This window comes from Solanum tuberosum, unplaced genomic scaffold, assembly GCF_000226075.1.
Source record: "Solanum tuberosum cultivar DM 1-3 516 R44 unplaced genomic scaffold, SolTub_3.0 scf00309, whole genome shotgun sequence".
In the NCBI taxonomy this organism is placed as follows: Eukaryota; Viridiplantae; Streptophyta; class Magnoliopsida; order Solanales; family Solanaceae; genus Solanum; species Solanum tuberosum.
This window is the reverse complement of record NW_006239232.1, coordinates 342,439-364,288: the sequence shown is the minus strand read 5'-3', so window position 1 is coordinate 364,288 and position 21,850 is coordinate 342,439. Positions and strand designations below refer to the sequence as shown.

At 30.7% G+C, this 21,850-nt stretch overlaps 5 protein-coding genes across 5 annotated transcripts; 4 read left to right on the top strand and 1 right to left on the bottom strand.

The window, feature by feature from the left end:
* The first annotated feature begins 431 nt into the window (after positions 1-431).
* On the top strand, positions 432-3,274 carry LOC102585765 (uncharacterized). Its single transcript, XM_006359828.2, has 3 exons — positions 432-1,083; positions 1,704-2,084; positions 2,804-3,274. Exons 1-3 carry the CDS (start codon positions 678-680, stop codon positions 3,169-3,171), a joined length of 1,155 nt encoding a protein of 384 aa, XP_006359890.1. The 5' UTR covers positions 432-677; the 3' UTR covers positions 3,172-3,274.
* A 1,477-nt stretch (positions 3,275-4,751) lies between these two features.
* On the top strand, positions 4,752-5,534 carry LOC102584883 (GATA transcription factor 23-like). The gene is made up of 3 exons (XM_006359825.2): positions 4,752-4,957; positions 5,038-5,127; positions 5,224-5,534. The coding sequence occupies exons 1-3, from the start codon at positions 4,937-4,939 to the stop codon at positions 5,431-5,433; spliced, it is 321 nt and encodes a 106-aa protein (XP_006359887.1). The 5' UTR covers positions 4,752-4,936; the 3' UTR covers positions 5,434-5,534.
* A 1,748-nt stretch (positions 5,535-7,282) lies between these two features.
* LOC102584557 (uncharacterized) lies at positions 7,283-8,940 on the top strand. The gene is made up of 2 exons (XM_006359824.2): positions 7,283-7,489; positions 8,215-8,940. Exons 1-2 carry the CDS (start codon positions 7,352-7,354, stop codon positions 8,788-8,790), a joined length of 714 nt encoding a protein of 237 aa, XP_006359886.1. The 5' UTR covers positions 7,283-7,351; the 3' UTR covers positions 8,791-8,940.
* Positions 8,941-9,624: 684 nt separating this feature from the next.
* LOC102598102 (leucine-rich repeat extensin-like protein 3) lies at positions 9,625-10,101 on the top strand. The gene has a single exon (XM_006359868.2). The coding sequence runs from the start codon at positions 9,625-9,627 to the stop codon at positions 10,099-10,101; it is 477 nt and encodes a 158-aa protein (XP_006359930.2).
* Positions 10,102-13,289: 3,188 nt separating this feature from the next.
* Positions 13,290-13,685, bottom strand: LOC107063122 (leucine-rich repeat extensin-like protein 3). Its single transcript, XM_015314581.1, has one exon. The coding sequence runs from the start codon at positions 13,683-13,685 to the stop codon at positions 13,290-13,292; it is 396 nt and encodes a 131-aa protein (XP_015170067.1).
* Positions 13,686-21,850: the final 8,165 nt, after the last annotated feature.

Below are 21,850 nucleotides of genomic sequence, written 5' to 3'. Positions count from 1 at the left end.
ATATAAACATGAAAACCTCACATGTTGTGGAAACTATTAATATTTATTCAATTCTTATACAATCTTACCAAATGATCAAACCATAGTTGATAAACAAGATATCAAAATATCCTAAGGCATCGAACGGATAAATCACATATCTCCGTGTTCCTTTTATAAATAAATATTTGTGATTACAAACTTTCAAATACACATAATTTTATAAAGATCAACTAGTCAATAATAGTAGTTACTACTAACTAGTTATTCTTTATTATAATCTTTTCACATGGTACAAACAAAATCTTCAAGCCGAACATAAGTCTTTGTAAAAAAATCAGGTCTTTTTTTTAAAATATATAAAATATAAACTTATGAATCAAGCTTTGTATGTTAAAAATTTTGAAATTAGGATTTGAAATCCCAAATTGTGCTTTTTAAAGAATTCGATATTTGAAATCATGATTATATATCGCATGTTCAAATGCAAGCTAAGGGTTAGTAACTAAATTCTGAATTTAATATTTATACAAATATATCAAATTTATATAGTTACTAAGTTCGATCGAAACGATACGTAACCTTATGGCTCAGCCATGCTTGTACCAAGCTAGTAGTGACAAGAACTACTTTAAATAGGAGTGCAAATTAGCTCCTGTAGCCTCACAGGAAAAAAAACTAGTGCTAGCTCTACTACAATGAGGGATGAAAATTTTAATCTTAACAAACAAGATGAAGAAAGTAGAGCTATGCACTATTGGTGGAGATTAGCATCAAAATTTGATGAGTGTGTAAAATTCAAGTTTGAAAAAATACAAAATTTGTCAAAATTGACACCAATACTTAAAGTGCTTAGAGAAATGGAGAGGTTATATTTGATGTCCATCGAGAGTTTTGATGAGCTTAGACAAAAGTTAATGTCTTATAAAGTAGGAGACTTTTGGGTGCCAATTGGTGGAATTAACAAAGAGGATTTGGATATTCCACCTGTGAATACTATATTGTTGGTTGGTTTTCATAATGCTGGCAAAAGTTCACTTGTCAACCTTATGTATAGTGTTCTTGGTCAATCTGGTCTCATCCCTTTTGCACAAACTTCCTTAGGTACTTAATGCAACATTCCTTCAACTTTCTCCGTTCTTTTTTACTTGTTCAGTTTGCATTTTGCATTTTGCGTTTTGCATTTTCCTTAAGAAACTGCTAATCAAGTGTTTATTTTTACGTCAATTCTATACGTTTCTTGTATTTGCTTTGCTCTTTTGGTAACTTGAACTCTGAGGCTTAATGTTGGAAGTGAGGGTGCTTATCATTTGAGCAACTCCCTTTTGTCAATTCTCTCTTAATTTGCTTATACAACTAAATTAAAAATCTATTTCTAGTATACTGAACGGGTAAAAGAGAACGGAGAGAGTAACTTATAAGGAACATTTGAGATGATATAAAAGAGAAACGTTAGTCCAAAACTAGTTGGAATCGCTTATAAGAATCATATATTGCTTTATTTGTTTCATTGTATACGATACTCTAGTATCCCCTTTTAATTTGTTACAGAAAGAATGACATATTCTCTATTTAAAGTTGTTTAATTTTATATATTTTGTACTTTATGTCTTATTGTTAAGGACATGTTTTTATAGCCATAAAATACCACAAATTTTGTACATATCAATATTTTTTCTTCTTAAGACTTCAATTCTTGTGATTTTTTTAAAAAAAAATCATAGGAAATGATTGTGGTTACACGACATTAACGATGGAGGAACACAATGTGTTAAGATCAACACGAAGTGGATTCTGCATTTATGATACGAGGGGTTTCGATTATGATAGAGTTGATGAAGCTCTTCTAGAATTGAAAGAATGGATGGCTCCTGATGGAGTCCACCATAAGAAGTTGTGTTCCAGACAAGAAGATCATGTACTTGTACCAATGTTAAATAATGAATTGGAGGATGCTTCTTCTTCTATGTTCATAAAGAGAAGAGTCAATTGTGTTATGGTGGTGGCCAATGCTTATGAAATATATAAGTCTCTCAAACTTGATGATTTTAAGCCATTGGATGCATTGAAGCAACTTTATTGCTCATCTTCACTCAACAAATCTAGTGAGTTTTAATTATTAATTCTCTCTTATTACTCTATTACTCATCCATACTCATTCAGTCAAGTACTTCATCTGTTCTATTTTAACTGTCGCTTTAACTTAAGAAAAGTTTGTCCCTAGAAATTCAAAATCAAAGTTGAGAACTATTTTAACTTCAACTATGCTCTTAACATTAAATAAGTAGTCATTTTTATTATTGCTCAATTCTAAAAAAAATAATTATAGATGGCATAAATTAGTAAATTATACTTTGTATGGACATTTTTTTCTTAATGGACGTGAAGAAAAATTAAAATAGGACGAAAGGAGTAAATTATAGTCAAACCTTAAATGTCAGATAAAAATGACTAGAGAGAGTACAAGCTTGTCTCTTACCTAGTCTTAAAAGAGATCTTGTGGTGCAATGGTGAAATTGTTTCATCCTTGATCAGAGGTCTCATGTTCGAGCTCTGGATATGAAGAAAATTATGTTGGGAGTGCCACCCCTAAATGAGCCATGTAATGCGCAATCTAGATTTAGTTGGGACTTCGGTGTGTACTCCGAAAACCGATTGGGAAACTAAAAAAAAAAAAATTTGAAATTGTAGTGTCACAAGTGCCAATTGGACATTTCCTACTCTCTTGTATTCTTAGTTCTCTATTTCCACTTGTTACAATAAACAAGTTTTTTTTTTTATATTATCAGTATATAGAAGTTAAACTCAGATATTTGTATTGCAGATGGGAACCCCATATTGATTTTAACTCATGGAGACAAGTTATCAACTGAGGATCGAATCGATTGTCGATTGAAAATATGCAAACATCTTGGTACCTCAGAGACTAATGGAATATATGATATAGTTTGTGTGACAGAATATGGATTATTAGCAGATGAATATGATCCAATCTCAGCATATTCTGTAACTGAAGCTGTTTACAGATCATTGCTTATTTCAGACAGAGCTCAACTTGTCAAGAAAACATTTAAGGATTGGGCATTATTTGCATTGTCATGTCTTATGTGCTTTATAGCCAGCATTTTTGCCTGTCTGGCCCAACTTTTCAATGTTCTGGCCCAGAAACATAAAGGCAAGCTAAAATGGTGAAGAATAAGGCTCTAGGCAAATATTTGTATTAGCATATGTATTTGTGTTTTCTACTAATGATGTTCTTGCTGTTGGATGTTTAGATATAAGTAAAGTAGGTTAATAACTATACATGTTTTTAATGGCTATGGTTCGTTTGTATCTGTTTAATTATGAGCGAGACTTTGGGTGCACTAATCTAAACTTAAAATAAAATGAGTGACATTTGCTTTGATAAATTATCTATTGTTGTTATGAGGTTTGCAGAGGTGAACCTAGGATTTGAAGACTTTGGATGCATCAATTTAAACAATTCAAGTAAAATTGAGCCTTGGTCTCATGGGTGGTACCTTTGGCGTATACCAATGGCACAAACCACTCCTATGCTTCTCATGGGTGCACTGTTAATTACTCTATTTGTCTTAATTTATGTGACACTTTTTGAATTTCGAGATTCAAACAAGTCTATCTTTGACCGTAAATTTTTCATATATCTTTTAATTATTTTGAATTGTCAATTATTGTGACTTATAGTACTTTTTACGCAATTTACAAATATATAATTTTTGTCAGTTTTCCAACATAGATATACATATATACACATGATTTTTCTCAAGGTTAATGGATGCACGTGCACCCCAACTTTGCATTTGGGTCCACCTCTAGGGGCGGACGTTTCGACAGTTCAGATTGGATATGAAAATTTCAATTATTAGATTTTCTTTCGTATTTAAGTATCTAAAATCTAAATGATCGATCTTCTTAAGTTCAGTTTCAATTTTATCAATTTAGTTATTTCGAATTTTTTATTTTTAAACTTAAAAATTTAATTTGTTCCTCTTATAAAAATGAACATTTCAATGAAACATTCATGTCAAATTACCTTAATAATTTATCAGTCTTGCCTTTAATCTCTTTTTTTTCCACGAATTTCAATGTTAATTAAATTACTCCTACCAACTTTTTTTTTTTTTTTTATCTAATATAATATAATTTTTCATACCTTTTTTGAGATCGACCCCTGCCACTTACTTCCATTCGATAGCGATAACCCTCGGGACCATGCCCATGGTACTTCCCATCACAACCCTCGATCGTATCATAAGAGAATTCAACGGCTGAGATTTTTCTGACTCAGAGTAAACTATTTGAATCACAAGGGTATTAATGTAAAATTCCCCAAAACAGGAATTTAAATTTAACTATGATGTCGTGTCCGCAAAATAATACTCCCTCCGACCACTATTGTTTGTCAGGTATACGAAAAATAGCTCTTCAAAATTAATTGTCAATTTAAACAATTAAGAAATAATTAGTCATTTTTTTCAAATTCTGCCCTTAATAATTACATAACTACTAGTTTACAAAAAGTAGTTATTTTAAAGTTACAAGACTACTTTAATGTAGAAAAAAGTTGATTTTACAATTTTACAAAAGTACAAACCATTTTAATAATGATTAATAGTAGGATTATATTAGTCAAATTGCATGTTATATTAAAAAAAAATTTAAGAATTATGCATGATCTTATCTTGACGAACAATAGTGGACGGAGGGAGTACTATATTGCCGTTTTAGCTTCCCTATCCCCTATTTTTTTTTTAGCCATTTCACCCTACTACTAGTACTAGTTATTGTAGTTCAATTGTGTATCTCTTTTAGCCACATCAACACTACAAATCTTTCTCCCGCCTTGCAATTTAACACGTTTAAAAGTTACTACTTTTTCTTTCCACACAAACAAACTGGGTGATCTTAATTAACATTTACAGTAACATTTGTAGTGATGGATCTGAAGGAAGTAAAGGTAAGAGTCGTCAATGAAAACCTTACTTTTATTTATTTTTTCTTTCTGCTCACTGATCTCAATTTTCTTATGATGTTTAGAGATCAGAAGAAGCAGAGGAAATGAAATCTTGTAGTTATTGTCATACCACAAAAACACCTCTTTGGAGAAGTGGTCCATCAGGTCCCAAGGTAAAAATAAACTTAGATCAATATATATTTGTCGATTATTATTTTGATAGACGGTTATACAGTGTGATTTAATTTTTTGTTGTTGTTGTGTTTTAGTCGTTGTGCAACGCATGTGGGATCAAGTATAATAAGAAGAGGAGACAGATTTTGGGTGTTGAGAAGAAGAGGAGAATTGTTTGTAAAGAGGAAAAGAGTAGAGAAATTGGAAAATTGATGGGATTTGGAGGAAAATTAAGAGAAGAAGAACAAGCGGCGATATTATTGATGGCTCTTTCTTGTGGATCTGTTGGAAAATTACTATTCTAACCCTCAATTCCTACTTGCAGCAAAACCCATTGTAATTTTTACTAATTAATTGACCCATTTTGATCAAGAGTTTTTTGTTTTTTTTTTTCAGTTTCAGTTGTAATTGCTAATGTAGTAATGTTTTGAATTTTGATTCAAATTTTGGATTTTGTGGTGTTATTTGGTACTTTCTGTGGAGGATCTATCAGTTCTGAATGCAGACTCCATTAATTTCTCGACTCGAGGGAAAAATTGAATTTCAAAATCCACCTGATTTAATTACTCTATCCGTTTCGAAATATTTTAATATTTAAATTGTTTAATTAATTTAATACAAAAAATTAATCATATTATATCAAACAAAATATAATAATAAATATTTTGGGACGAAGGGGGAGTATGAGAATTAAATCATCGCCAAGAAAGTTGGTACTTTACTATCAACGTCATGTCTATCACTGCTAAAAACTAATATATATATATGTATATGAATTTTGGTTGGTGTCAATTGTGAGTTGGCAGCAGTAACAGGGTGCCAAAATTAATAAATTGGTACCTATCATCACATTTATTGTCATTGTAAGCTAGCCCCTCAGTGTATTGAGGACCCGTATGGCTCAAAAATATTTAAGAAAAATTTGGGAAGTGATATTTGATTATATAACTTGATAAATATATTGTCAAGTACCTTAAGTTTCAAAATATTGAAAAAAAAATTAGTATTTGGGCCAAGTGCTAATATTTGAAAATTTTAAAAAATTCAAAATTACCCAAATCTTTTATATTTTATAAAAAGATACGCATTATTTATTAATTTCAACTAATATTTATTACTATCTCCTCTGAAAAAGTTTGAGTTCTAATTGAGTGATAAAATTGAGGAAAAGAATAATTTGTGTTTAATGAGTTATAATCATAACTTGAATTAGTGACAAGTTTAAGTATGCGATTAATGTATTGTCTTGCCTAAATTGTCATTTGTAATTGTTGTTTGTTATCCATGATATTATAATGTTATTTTTAATGAAACATATTAATTATAAAGTGATAATATAAATGGATATTTTAAATAATTTTTAAAACTTATGGGTATAAATCATTTTTTTTTAAATAGTCAAAATATTTTTAGAAAAATTTGGCGCACTTCAGCAAAATTTTTATCCAAATATAATTTGAGAACTTGGGCCAAACGCTAGGGGCTTAGGGACACAAAGAAAAGAGATAAAGGAATATGAAGAAAAAAATTTACATGGCTGTTTGGATGGTGGAAAAGTGGGGAAGAAAGTAAGAAATTTACTGTTACCCCTTTCTAGTAAGTAGTTTTTTATGAACCGCGCTTTAAAAGCTTGATGTTATGACAAGTTATGATGGTAATCGACAAAAATAATTGTAAATTGATAGCTAGTTGTGGTTGTGTTTGCGTTTGTGTTGAGAAGGTTAACCATGATGGTAATGCAATAGTAGCCTGCTGTTCAAAACTAAATATAATTCAGCTCGAATGAAATGAAAAGATCTCATAATTAGAGTCGAAATTCAAAATTTTATTACTAATAAGGGAGGTGATCGATAATTTGATAATAGTAGAGCTTATTGAAGGGAGTATCTTGGCAAATCCTTAATTATCTTAATTAAAAGTAGTAAAATCATAATTTTGCAACTATCTAGAACTATTTGGGAAAAGGTAAAATAAAAATGTTATGTAGAATATTTCTAGGCAATTCTGGAAGAGAAAAGTGTAGAATTTGACACGAAACAGAAGAGTGGAGGAGTCACTAGAAAACTCTAGTCACGTCTACAAAAGTTGACACGTTATCTAAATGCCTACAGTGACAAGTTTTTTAGTGTTGCTTTTATATAATCTCACCTAATTTCCAATAGAAGTATTAAGAAAATTTGAAACGTTTAATTACTCGTTGCGTAATATAAAAAAAGCTCAAAGATGCAAACAAGATTGGCGATTTCTTCATCTACAAAACTTCATCGACTCTTATATGCACAATCTCAAAAGTACAAATCATTTTCCTCTTCTACTGGAGGTCGAACAGCTGATCCTGCCATCCATTCTGGACCTCTTGAAGTAAGCAATTCTTTTCTTTTTTGCCTTATGGAGTTCGAGGTGGAGAGTGCTTACCATCCAAATATTTTCAAGTTCAATAATTTGATGAATTTGGCAATTAAAATTGGTTAAGTTATTAGATGGGTTACGATTCAGTTTGCCTAAAGTGTAGTAGGCATAAATCAATCCACTTAAAATGATCATTGCACTATCTTTACCTATTTTTAACTCTATAGTTTAATTGTTCATTTTCAATTTGATAAAAAAAAAAAGATCTTTAGCTGCAATCAATTAGCAGCAATAGCTCAATTGCCGCTAAATATGCATTTTTAGCAGTAATTAATACTCTTGGTATATGTCTCTAAAGTCTTTAGCGATCTAATGACATTAGATCACTTAACTAATGTCGCTAAAAATTTTAGCACTCTTTATTAATGTCTCTAAAGTCTTTGTCGATCTAATGACACTTAACTAATGTCGATAAAGATTTTAGCACTCTTTATTAATGTGTCTGTTTATTGCCGTTAAAAGTTGTTTTTGTTCTAATGGGTCTTAGTTAATCCGTGAGTTAATTTTTGTTAGAGTGGGTTACCGTTTGCTTATATGGATAATGACAAATCTTCCTTTGTGGACTAATTTTTGGGTTGAGTTAGGTCCAGAGTTATATTTTACAATTTTGTCACGTCTTATTATTGCAGTGTCCAAATTGTGTTTGAATAAATCGCCTTACAATGCTGTGTTTACAGGGAGATGACTTGGAGGAATCTGTTAAGGTAGCAGAAAATGAAAAGAAACAACCCAATATAAAGTCTGTTAACGCCAAGGATGCATTTGTTCCACCCAAATCACCGATCGGGTCATCTCAAAAGATCGAAAGCACGGGCGTTAACCAACCTATAGACCCATTGACACAACAAAAACGACAGAAATCTAGTAATGCTACCGATGAAACGTCATTAAAAGATGTTAGTTGTGCTGGATTGGATGGTTCTCCGTGGCCTGACGAATCGAAAAGCAGGGGAGAGAAATTTGAAGATGATAGAGAGTATTTTAGTCATCATAAGCCATCTCCATTAGCGGAAATGGAGATGGCTGATACGAGGAAGCCAATCACGCAGGCGACTGATGCGCCTGCGGATGATGGTATTGCTCTGTATCCCGCCCCTTGGGGCGGGATGATGGTGTGGAGGCCGGAACAATTGGATACGGCTGAAGAGGCTCTTTTGAGAGCTGTGGAGATATGGAAAATGAATGCTATGAGAGGTGATCCGGATTCACCTCAAGGTAGGATTCTTAGAAAGCTTCGTGGTGAAAACTGGTGATTTATGTTTTATGATGATTTGGTCTTGTTTTCTTTTGTGAAAACAGACATCATGTTTGTAAATGGAAATGTCAAGACTCAAGGGTATTATGGGTAAAAAAAAACAGACATCATAACTTGCTGGGAATTAATTTACCTCTGCTTCTTGGCAGATGATCTTATATCCCATTAAATTTGAATTAGCACTAAAAAGATTCTATCTATATTGAGGGACAATACTTCCTAACAAATACGAAATACGACTTTGTATGAAGTATGTCAATAAGATTGAACCTAAAACCACCTCCTTTTTTGAACCACTAGGCGGGTGCGTAGAGCTAAATTTTAGATATCTGATTGCGTTCACATTCTTGTGTGTTATATCAAACACTTGAAAAGGGCAATGGGAATTACTCCCTCCTTTTCACAAAAAGAATGATCTCTTTCTTTTTTTGGTAACATTTTAATATTAGTTTTTCACGTGGCATGTTTAAGGTCACAAGTAGTTTTGTATATTTGACATAACTTTAATTTAGGACCACAAGATTCAAAAGTCTTCTTTATTTTCTAAAATTTCGTGCCAAGTTTAAATATTTTTTGTGAAACGGAGGGAGTAATAATTTTGTCACATAGAGAGTAGTGGCTTAGAAGATAAAACTCTAGGAATGGTGCGGTCATCAATACCCACACCCATTCTCTTCATTATCTTCTAAGCCTCTCACTTTTTTTAGCCTCTCACTATTATTGTCCTCTTCTTTTGTAGTACCATAAACAACTCTTCTATTTCACTTCTTGTTTTTGTGCATAACTCAAAACCTCATTTGCCCTGTTTCATATCTCCTCTGTTTTCATGCAAATGGCTCCCCTGCATTCTCAATTACTAGTTTTCAGCACCCTCATTTTGCTTCTCAATGTCCAATTAACTCATGCCACGCCGACAACGACAGCAATTGCCAAAGGCCAAATAACCTGCACAATGTGCTCCTCCTGTGACAACCCATGTCAGCCCATTTCATCTCCGCCACCACCACCATCATCTGACTATAATTTTCATCCACCACAATATTGCCCGGGAGGTTGCTCTCAGCAGCCTCCATTACCGCCTTATAATGGCGGTGGTGGTGGTGTCGGTGATGGTGATTACTACTATCCTCCGACCGACCCTTCTGTATACCCTATCCCACCACCTCCAAACCCCATTTTACCGTATTTCCCTTTCTATTTTCACAACCGTCCTTCACCTTATATAGTTGACTCTAAATCCGTTCAGTTCAAGAACCATCCTTTTATCACTTGTCTCATTCTGGTTCTTCCCATTTTCTTGTTTCTGTAACCATAAATTTATTCCATTTTAACCAATCAGAATATGTGTTTTTTCTTTAATAATTGTAGTGTTTTGGACAAGCTTAGGCACAACTCGACTAATTTCATGGGATACATGTTACCTCCACGAGCAATAGGTTTAAGAAGTCAAGAAGCTAGTAGTGGACTAAACAAATTGTGCCACCAAATTTCCATAGAAAATTTAAGAGTGTTTGATTTGAGGACATCCTAATCTACTTTTGTAGATGTGGTATGTAGAATTATAGAGAGTCTGTCTGTCTTATTACATGTATTCTTGTTGATAGTACTGGGTTTTTTTTTTAATTGTTGAATACATGTAATTTTCGTATCCTCCTTAAAATTCTGATTATCCTACAATGTACGTGTTTCAAATCTATTGTTTGCCAACATACCCAATGTGCGTTGGGTCGAAAACAAGAGTCAAATATGCATACTATTGAATATGTTATTGTTATTGTTTGGTCAGTATATATATATATGAATTGGCCTTAGGTATCAAATATGAATTGGCTTAGCTTGTTTGTTAATTATATTGGCGTGCTATTTTTTTTGTTGATAAATGTGGTGTAGTGAACTTTTGTTGGGACAGTGGGGAGGAGCCTCAGGTCGTTGCTTTTCAGATGGTAAGTATCCTTTATTTTTGAGTTTATGGTTATGAGTTCAAGTCGTCAAGTACATTAAAATGTGAGAACTCCTTGGAGGTGTAGAAAAAACTCAAGCTTGACAATAGAAAGTTGCTTAGATGATATACACTTCTCACTTAAGCTAAGTTTGAAAGTACAGATAGAATTAGTATATATGGTTTAATAAGCTAATTTTTCCTTTTTGAAATATCGTTGGAAATCCTTAAACTAAGTTTAACATCTCTTTGAATCTATCATAAATTAAACAATTTTGTTGCGCTGAGGTGTGGAAATGTTGAGCAAGACTGATAATGCAGGCCCAAAACTGATGAGGCCCAACTAGCTAATCCAGTCGTTAGCTCCTAACACCTTGTTTGGATGGTGTTATTCTTCATTGTATTGTATTCATATTAGTAATATTTAATTTATTCCCTAACTACATATTAAATAGGGAAAATTATGCGGAAGAACAAACATTTAGCTTGTATTAGATACTATGACTACAGTTTAAGAAAATAGTAATTCGTGGTTACAGTTTTTTCAATTCTTGTTAATTGCCTAATTTGTATAATTCGCTTGATTTATATAAATTCAAAATTTGTATAATTCGATTATTAATTGTATAAATTCAGAATTTTGTATATGTTTATTCTAGCTATTTGTATATGATTTATTAAAAATCATAATAAATTGCCCTGTTTGTATATTGAAAAGTGAAATATACAAACGGACGTCTAAAAAATTCCTAAATATATAAATACCCTATTTGTATATTCGCAAGTGAAATCTACAAACGGACAGAATGCAAGCGACAACTTCCATTGCAAACAGAATTAAAGCTATGAAGCGCAATTATCAAAATTATAATTGTAGAGCTTTATTATACTCCTATTTATTATATTTGCTATTTCTAAAATTTTCTCTATTAAATACAGCAGCATAACTAAAGTCAGTTGAACAGTGTCAATCAAACGGAGCACAAAAATGTTACCTTTTTCACCTTCTTTTTATCAGCATTCTCAGACTGACTGCCATGAAATGGGAATAAGAATAAAGGGAAATGGAATATGATTTCTATCGATTTTCTTTCTCTTTTGTTCAAAAAATATACTCCTCCTTTTTTCGATTTAACAACTAGTATTTTTTCTTTAATTTGTTACTTAGTTCCTTCAATGAATTCCCTTCTCTCTGTTTCGTTTAGGCGTGAATTTGAATTAATCGAGGCCTTAATATTATACTTTTCAATTTTACTTTTCACATTTAACTCAATATTTTGAATAAATCAATAATCCATTCGAACATTTTATTCTACATATAGTAACTTCCAATCAAGTCTATTATATTGTGGCAGAAGAAATAATTCATTCCTAAAAGTTCACCAAATTCATATTAAAAAGAGGTTTAAAAGAACATAGAAACACAAAGAAAATCTACTACCATCGAAGGTTGTGATGAAATGAATATGATTTGTCCACTTTTAATGGGGTGTTTGGAATACGAGTCCTAGGAATAGAAAAAATTTAGTAGGAAAAATCTCTCCTTTTAATAGATCTTATACAATGCAAATCTAAATTAATCGAAATTTAAAATAAACATAAACCGCAGATGAAAATCCAAAAAGTTTATATCATATAATTATTAGACACTTTTTCCTTATTATACGATGCTCTTTTGTCACGCTTTAAAAATTGATCTTTATTCCAACTTTCCAAGATCACCCCAAAAATATTACTCCTATAATCTATATAAACATTTGCTTTTAATGATTATGTGGTGGAAGTTACTATGGGAATTATAATCCAATATAATCTTCCCACTTTTTTCTTCTTGTGTGATTGGCAACCAATGTGTTTGATAAATAATATTGAAGCTTTCGAAACATGAACATTATGAATTATCAATGATCATCTAAAAATTCACCAAAAGTTATAATGCGATGACAAGTATTATATTTAAAGTGAAATTTTTTGCTCATATCTGAATTAATTGGACTATAAAAAAATATTTCACAAAAAACCAAAAGAACTTAAAAAAAATAAAAACCAATTAGATGCTTCATTTTTTTATAGAATAGATGAGTACATTAGTATCCAACAATAAGTAAATTTAAGTAAAATATCATAAATGATATAAAAACTAAGCATGTGACTCTTGTATTACACTTGAGTCACTTATTGAATTCCACTACCTAAAGTGCAAAAGAAGGCTATTCCTACTTTCCCTTATAGAAGCATATGAGATGTCCTTCGAATCCACATTAATTCTTTCTTTTTGGCAATTTGGTACACCATCTTTTTTTATCCACCACTTCTTGCCCCTTCAATTTCTTTTTGCTAGATCCCTTCACATTGTCTAAACATGAAACTTACATATATTTATTTATATAAGCAAACAAACATTAAATGTTATACATATCACTATGCTTTTTTCCCCGCTTATGTTGAGTATACGAACAAAGTTTGAAACTAAAAATCAATAAAAATTAATCATAGGAGTACAACAAGACGTTTTAAGTAAAATTATGCAGACTTGACCTAAAACGAACGATCTGACACTACATTAGCCCGAAAGTTTTAAAAAGACATGCAATGGCAATAATAAGACAAGTAACGAAAGGTTGATTTTTGTATCGAGTGGATTTATTAGAGTAAGCTAAAGGTGGCGAAAAATAAGGATATATGGAATAAGGTGGTGAACGAGGTTGTAGAGAGCAATCTTCCGGGCATGAACGTCGTGCCGGTGGTGGAGGTGGTGGTGGACAATAATTGACCGGTGGTGGAGGAGGCGGTGACGGTGGTGGTGGTGGTGATGGTGGAGGAGGGCATAAAAGCGGAGGTGACGGTGATGGTGGTGGTGGTGATGGAGGCAAAATAGGTTGACATGGGTTTTCACAAGTGGTGCACATTTCACAAGCGATTTGGTCTTTGGAAATTGCTGTGATTGTTGACATGGCTTCAATAATTTGGACATTGTTTAGTGAAAGGGAGAAAAAAAGAAGAAAATTGAAGGTGAGAAAAATTTGGGATTGAGAATTTGGAGCAAACATTTTGAGAAGTTGTAGTTCAAATGTATGAAATGTAACAAATACATTAAGTTGATGGAGAAGTAGGGAATATATATGAAGACAATGGGTGCATGTGTGGGGTTGATGGAGTAGTGCATGTTATTGAAGACCGCACTATTTCTAGTGTTGCATCTTCTACGCTACCAATTTTATGTGACAAATAACTAGTTACCGTGAAATTCTGGCTCCGCCACTGCACATGAGATGTAAATTGCACTAGGCAAGTCCCATGCGACAAGGTCATAGCTGAGTGGAAGATAGGAGGTCTTATTTATAAATATTTTTTAGAACACATGATAACTTAGGGGAATCTAAAATTTGAAAATTATGAGTTCTTAATTTTTCTTAATGAGATGATTTATAGAAATATAAATATCTATAACTTAATTTAGATTAAAAAATTGAGCAAAGTAGGCAGTTTTCTTGCGCTGGGACTTGCAACTTTTAACGTATAATTAAATAGTGAAGGTACATATATATAATTTTTTGTGGAATTTCCAGCATGCACGGCGCTCTTGGGGGGGCACTCAATTTGTAAATCACCGTCCTAATTTCATACTCCCTCTGTCTCTAATTACTTGTTCATTTTTGAATTGGCACACCTATTAAAAATAATAATTATTGACATAATAAGTTTACCATTTTACCCTTATTAATTATGAAGTGAATGAATTAAAAATTTAAGATTTTCAAGAAGTATTGAGGGTATAATAGGTAAAAATATTTTATCCTTTCTTGATTTATCAAAATAGACAAGTAATTAGGGACAAAGAGTATGTAATACTACGAGTTTTGAGTCTTTAATTTTTATGATTCTTTTACCAACTTAAATTCAATTGAAATTTCTCAACTCTTCTGCTCCCTCCGTCCATATTTACTTGTCAATATTTTCTAACTTAATGTTCTTTTTTACTTGTCACTTTTTGACAAATCAAGAAAGAATATATATTTTTTAATTATAAATATTGATTTAAAAAATATAGTGAATAAATATGATTTGGGATCCTATTCAATTAAAAGGGGTAAAATGACAACTCACTATATCAATCAATATTTTCTTAATATGTGTGTCAAATTAAAATTTGACAAGTAAAAAGAGATCGAAGGAGTACTAGATATGTGTAAAATCACTAAAATGAGTAATTTTATTGATTATCAGGTTAATTAAAAATTAGTGCGATTATTAATACAGAAATAATCAACAGGTTACCTGTTACCACAACAACCTAAAAAGGAAAAAAACGAACGAACCAAAACAATTTGGCAAAATATCAAAATATATGGTTGGAATTTCTATTCCTATTATTGATAATCTTAGAAATTCTATTTCTATAAAAATGATTAATTATACAAAGAACGTGTTGTTATAAAAATTGTTGTTGCGCTATAAAAGGTAAAATATAATTAAAAATTAGTTTTGGAAAAAAATTGGAGTCGAAGGCGACTCTGTATCTAAGGGGACTCAATCTCGAGACCTTTTGGTTAAGGATGAAGGAGTACTTACCACTCCTCTACCACCCTTGTTGGTCATATGCATACTCTTATTGTATTGTTACCTATTGTATTGTAATTTGTATTGTATTGTTACCTATTATATTGTATTGTTACCATACATAAAATGTTTGTTTTGATTATTACTTAAAATGTATTGTATTGTTAAATTTTGTTATAACGTAACAATGAAAACCCCCATTTTATGAAACAATCGATTTGGTGTGTTCCCAGTGTTACTTAATTTCTTTTTCCAATTATATCCTTACTTAATATTTCACAATACTATTTTATCACTTACCCTATATTATTTGTTTGTGTTTATTTTGGATTTTCGGTATGCGCTTTTATACAATCTTTCTTTTCACAAATTTGACTTGAGATAATGAAAATTTAAATGCATCCAAGTGAATTCACATATAAAGAGCCTTATTATATCTATTATTTTTGTTATTTCTAAAATAAATTCTTTTTATATTTTCAATTAATGTCTGATAGCGAAAATGTTGGGAATCCCTTTATGGAATCGATTTTATCATCTCAAAAGATGCTTTATACTATACAGGTTGGCATGAAAGTTGACCCATTGGGATTCTCTCTGCATTTTTATTAATACATAATTTGCATAGTTTGGGAGTATGGGTGAGAGAAACTTCCAAGAACTCAAAAGAAAAGATATCCTGTTCGGAAAAATCTTTTTGCCAGAAAATTTGGTCAGAGTTTAGCCAAAATAATATTTTATTTATGTTATTTTACCTTTTTAAACATTTTCACCCTTTTAACTTTAATACTTATTCACTAAAAAATGGAAAAAATATCAGTTTATTTTAAAATAAAAAAAATATTATAATTTTTTTAATTTTTTGACCAAATTCTGGGCATATTTTTTGGCCATTTAGCACTTCCCATATTATTAGTACAAGTGAGAATTGAAAGGATTTCATGGTATATTGTCGGCAGGGAACATGCACAAAATAAAGGGCAGAGTAGATGTGTGGATCCAAATGACAAATGTATGGAGAGGTGTATCAATATGGGATAGCAGATAACAAAACACCATGTGTGTATTTTCCTCTTCTTTTTTTTATATAAGGATGTAGTCGAATTAATTTACACGCATTTTAACTAATTCTGTTGAACTTAATGAGTTTTGATGATTGATAAAGTATTTCGAACCAACTACATCTATTGTACTTAATCGGATCATAAAGCAAGCGAATAAACAATACAGGATAGTGAAAGTTAAGGGTAACTTCAAGAGGGACACAATAACTTATGATTGTCTGTCTGGATAGGCTTATAACTTATGATTTATAAGTCAAAAGACAGTTAAATTTTTTAACTTGTTAACGGAATAAAATATGGATCTTCAATCCTTTATTTAACTCGAAAGGGTTGCTGATATAGTATAGCAAGCTAAGAGTATTCTATAAGAGAGAGTAGAGATTGAATCTAACATGATCCTTTCGCAGTTGGCTAAGCTTGGCGTAGTGAGTACACTATCCCAAAATGGGATGCTACCGGGTGTTCATCACTTGGTCCCTTTCTTAGTCCAATTCGTTGTACATAAATTGTCTAGTGCAGTTACATCTCTCGTGTGATTTAGAAGCTATTGCACATGCATAATTTACATAATACGTATTCAAAGGATAGTAATTGTGAGTATCTCTCGAAATTTCCAAAAAAAATATTCCATATTTACACTGGTACTTCTTCACATGAATATTTTTCAAAAAACTATTACGCCCTCCGTCCCATTTTATGTGAGGTAGTTTGACTCGGCACAGAGTTTAAGAAAGAAAGGAAGACTTTTAAAACTAGTGGTTCAAAATGAATGGTAGAAATTTGTGTGGCTGTAAATCATTTCATTAAGGGTAAAAAAAATATTTTATAGTTAAGTTGTTACTTGATACGGAGTATAAAAATGTGTGATTTTTTTTATAACTGACTAAAAAGGAAAGTAAGTGGACAGAGTGAGTAATATTATTTGCATAATAATAGAAGAAATAAGATGAAATATAGAAATTGTTCATTTTTCATTTTTCAATCACATTTAGTTGGGCCATCAATTGTTAACGAGCGACTACATGTATATGCAAGGTTCATGGCCCAAATTCATGAACCCCATATAATTGACGAATCAATTAATACTAGAGTATGCTTATTAATCTTGAACATGAAGGTATATGTTACACTACGATTTTAGAGATTTCAAGAAATAATAGATCTATTCACTTTATCAACAATCGAACTACATTTGATATATCATAAGAAATTTACTTTATGAAAAATATTTGTTCGCACTCAACTTACACATCAAGATTAATCAGATTATAATGATTAAATAATAAATGACTTGAGGATGTCAATCAGATATTTGGCTAAACTTTTAGGGAAAAAATATGCTTTTAGTAAAAGCTTTTTTTTGGTAGAGTTTATAGTCTTACTTTTTGCTAGAAGCTTTTTTGAAATTTTGATAAAGCATAAATTATTAGCCAAATCTAAGGCCGATTTACTTTTCAAATCGATTGACCAAACATGAAAAATTACACCATTCGTCCCTTTTTTATTTTATACGACGATTAAGAAATTATTAATAGATTGATTAGCTTTACTATTTTGTCATTTATTCATATCAATGCACATCAAAATAAGTTGGAAAAAAAATATACATAGAATGTAAGAATAGCTAGTTTTGAGAATTGCTCATATTCCAAAGGTCATATTAATTTTAGGGATTAAAGGGTAAATTTTAGGAATCACATAGTTTTAATATGAAATTATAATCTATTCCTCTTTAGTTTGTAATTACATTAATCCCTTAGAAAGTAACACAAACCGGATACATAATATGTAGCTCAGATACATTAAAGAGTATCTCGGATACATTATAATATAAATCGGATACATAATATGTACTGTAGCTTGGATACATTAAAAACTAGCTCGGATACATTATAAAATAAAGGGGAAAATAAGCAAATACCCCATAAAAGCAAAATAATTACAAACATATACCCCTTTACATTCATACCCCACTAAATAATTACACTATATACCCCATTTACTAATTTCGCTTAACTGATACTAAATCAATATCATATATACTGTATTGGTATCATTAAGGCTGATAATTTCACTAAATTGATACTAAATCAGTGTATATATATACTGAATTGGTATCATTAAGGTTTATTGTTAAGAAATTACTCATTAGTCAATGATACTATAAGAGTATATATATACTCTTATAATATCATTGACTAATGAGTAATTTTTTAACAAGAAACCTTAATGATACCATAATATATATATAATATATATACATACTCTTATAGTATCATTGACTAATGAGTAATATCTGAACAAGAAACCTTAATGATACCACAACAATATACATATATACTCTTATAGTATCATTGGCTAATAAGTAATTTCTGAACAAGAAACCTTAATGATACCAATACAGTATATATATATACTGATTTAGTATCAATTAAGCAAAATTATCAACCTTAATGATATCAATACAGTATATAATACCGATTTAGTATCACTTAAGCGAAAATTATCACCCTTAATGAATGAAGGGTATGGACTGTAATTATTTATGAGAGAATGGGTATTTCATGAATTAGTTTGGATTTGGATATGAACTTGTAATTATTTTAGATTTTATGGCCCATTTATGTAGCTTTCCCTAAAATAAACCATATTAATATATTTGTCTCATATTAGTTGTCCATCTTACTGAATCAAGAAAACATTAATTAATTTTTTCCTATATTACCCTTACAATTAATTCTTTTTGAAGGTGTTCACATTTATTTGTAAAATTTTCAAGAAATTTTTTAAGAGGTGAATTAGTAAAAAAAAAATTTTATTTATAATTTCTTAATATGTATGTAAAAGGAAAAATGATTAACTAATATAAAACGAAGGAAGTAATTATTTTAACTACGTAAACATGAATGAGAAGGGAAGTTTTTTCCTAATACGACACTAACTATTTATGATTCCCCCCGTTAAATTTAAAGTTACAATTAATGTTCTTTTTCTTCTTCACGAAAGGGATAATGTTATAAATATATAAATAAAGATAATGTTACATACGTCGATATATATATATAGTCATACCAATGCTACTAATTTTAGTATAAAATTAGTTTAACATTACATCATCCATTTCCAAATCAATCAACAGTGCCTACTCAATTATTATCACTTTAAATCTGGAATTGTTGGCATATGCTATATAGTTTATAAATTGAGAAAGATAGGGACCATACATTATAGCAGCTAGCAAAGTTAAGTTTTGCTACTCCTCCTTCCCTTTCAGTTATTTAGTAGTAATCCCTTCCTCTTAAATTAGTTGTCATTATTAATTTTACGGAAGTCGAGATATACTGATTTTAAGATATATTTTTATTATATTAATATGAAAAAAATTAATTTATATAATTTTAAATATTTTAATTTTAATTTTTGCGGCATGGATGAAAATAAGGTTTGTTTTTTGAAATTTTGTATGATAAAGAATATCATCAAAATTTAAAGGTAAATTTTACGAAATGGATTAGATCGATTTTAATTTATTGTATGGAACAGAATGTTGGTCAGTGAAAATATTTCATGTTCAGAAAAAACAAGTTGTGCATGATAATATTGAGATGGATGTCATACAAAAAGTGATCAAATAGGAATTTGAATATAAGAAGAAGGAAGTCACCTATGTAGATGAGAGAAGGGAAGGCCAATGCACAGTGTGATAGGTTAGGTATTGCGAATACGAAAAGAGGTAAAGATAGATCAAAAAATTATTAAAAAAAATATTTAAATTGAGCATGATATAACTTCAACTTATTGAAAATAAATATGATTTTAGATTTGACGATCTCAAATTGTGGTAAAGATTAGTTGATAAGGTTTGCTCGTAGTATGGAGGATCGGGGGTTTTGTCAGAGTACTAGCATTATATATTCATCTAGTTTAAGACTTTTGATATTCATTATCATACGTTATTATATTATTAATATTATTGTTCCTTGCATATATGTTCCAAATTGTTTTTTATTAGTTAATATTTTTTTTATTGCCATTTTTTCATTTCGTTACTCTTTGATTCTTTTACTTAAATAGAACATTTTCCAAAAATATCTCTCTATCATGAGGTCTCTTTTCTTATTGAAGAACCACTCCTACTTATTTTGTTATGCACAGTACTAACTAGAGCCGTCAAAAAGAGCTTAGCCCATGGGGCCGGCCCAACCCAACCTGTTATTGGGGTAGGATTGGGATAGTATTTTACAAGCCCGTTTAAAATCGGGGCTTATAAGCCCAATCCTTTTAGGCCCTTAGCCTTTGAGGCTTGATCGGGGCCGGCCCATGGGCCAAATTATTTAACTTTAATTAAAATAAATATTAAAAAAATAAGAATAAAAAACTAGAAACCTAAATAAGTGTTTGTGGAGTTTTTCTAAGGAGCTTACCTCATGAATTTCTTTATTATTTAGTTTTGAATATAAGACTTGGATAGTAGACACTATTTATATTATATGTGATAGAATGTTTTATGGCTTGAACAATTAATTAGTTTCTTGATTTCATTTAACAAAATACTTTAAGTAATTATGTATTGCTAACTAAAGTTTTAGTCAGAAGTGTTCTTTAGTTTACTAGTTTGTTTTTCAGATATTATTTACTTAAGAGATTATTATTTTTTTCTTTAAATATTTATTGCTAGATTTTATTTAGAATTATTGAAACAATGTTACCGTTTGTGTCATTGATTTGACATATTAAAAAAAAAAGGTCGGCCCGCCCCAGCCCTTGACCCTTCTGGGATTGGGCCGGATTGACCATTTTACAGCCCTTTGAAATGAAGGGCCGGCCCGCCCCAGCCCATCAAATTCTTTGGCCCGCGAGGCTTGGGCGGGGTAGGGTTGGGCTGACCCGTTTGACAGCTCTAGTACTAACAAAGTGACACAATGACTAAAATTTGCCTATATTTTATTATAATCTATTTTCATTTATATGTTACAATTCAAATTCTAAACTCAAATTCTAGTTTTTATCATAAAGTTGGACCTGAGATTTTCAATTTTTTTTTTTAAAAATAAAATCTATATATATAAAAATTACTTTTAAAATGTTATAATTCGTAATAAAAAAATATTTTTAAATATTTTTAAAAATATATATAAATATTATAATAAAACAAATTATTTAAATCTCAAAATTTAAAAGACATCACATAGATTAAGACACCGAAAATGTAATTTCTTCCCTTAACATTATTCAAGGAGCTTTTTGTTTTCCATTCGATGTTCGATAGTCACATCGAAGCCCAACTAAATCTGAATTCACGCCAGGAGGTCCATCTAGAAGTAAATCCCTCTCTAATAAAAACGATTCCATACTCCAAAAAAATAAAATTTAAAATCTCTTATTAAAAATAAAGAAATACTTATCGCGTCATCACGATTGTGATGTACCTAAGGGGTAGTTTTGCGTCAACCATGAGTCACATGGTATTAATATGCCGAGTGAAATACAGGTAA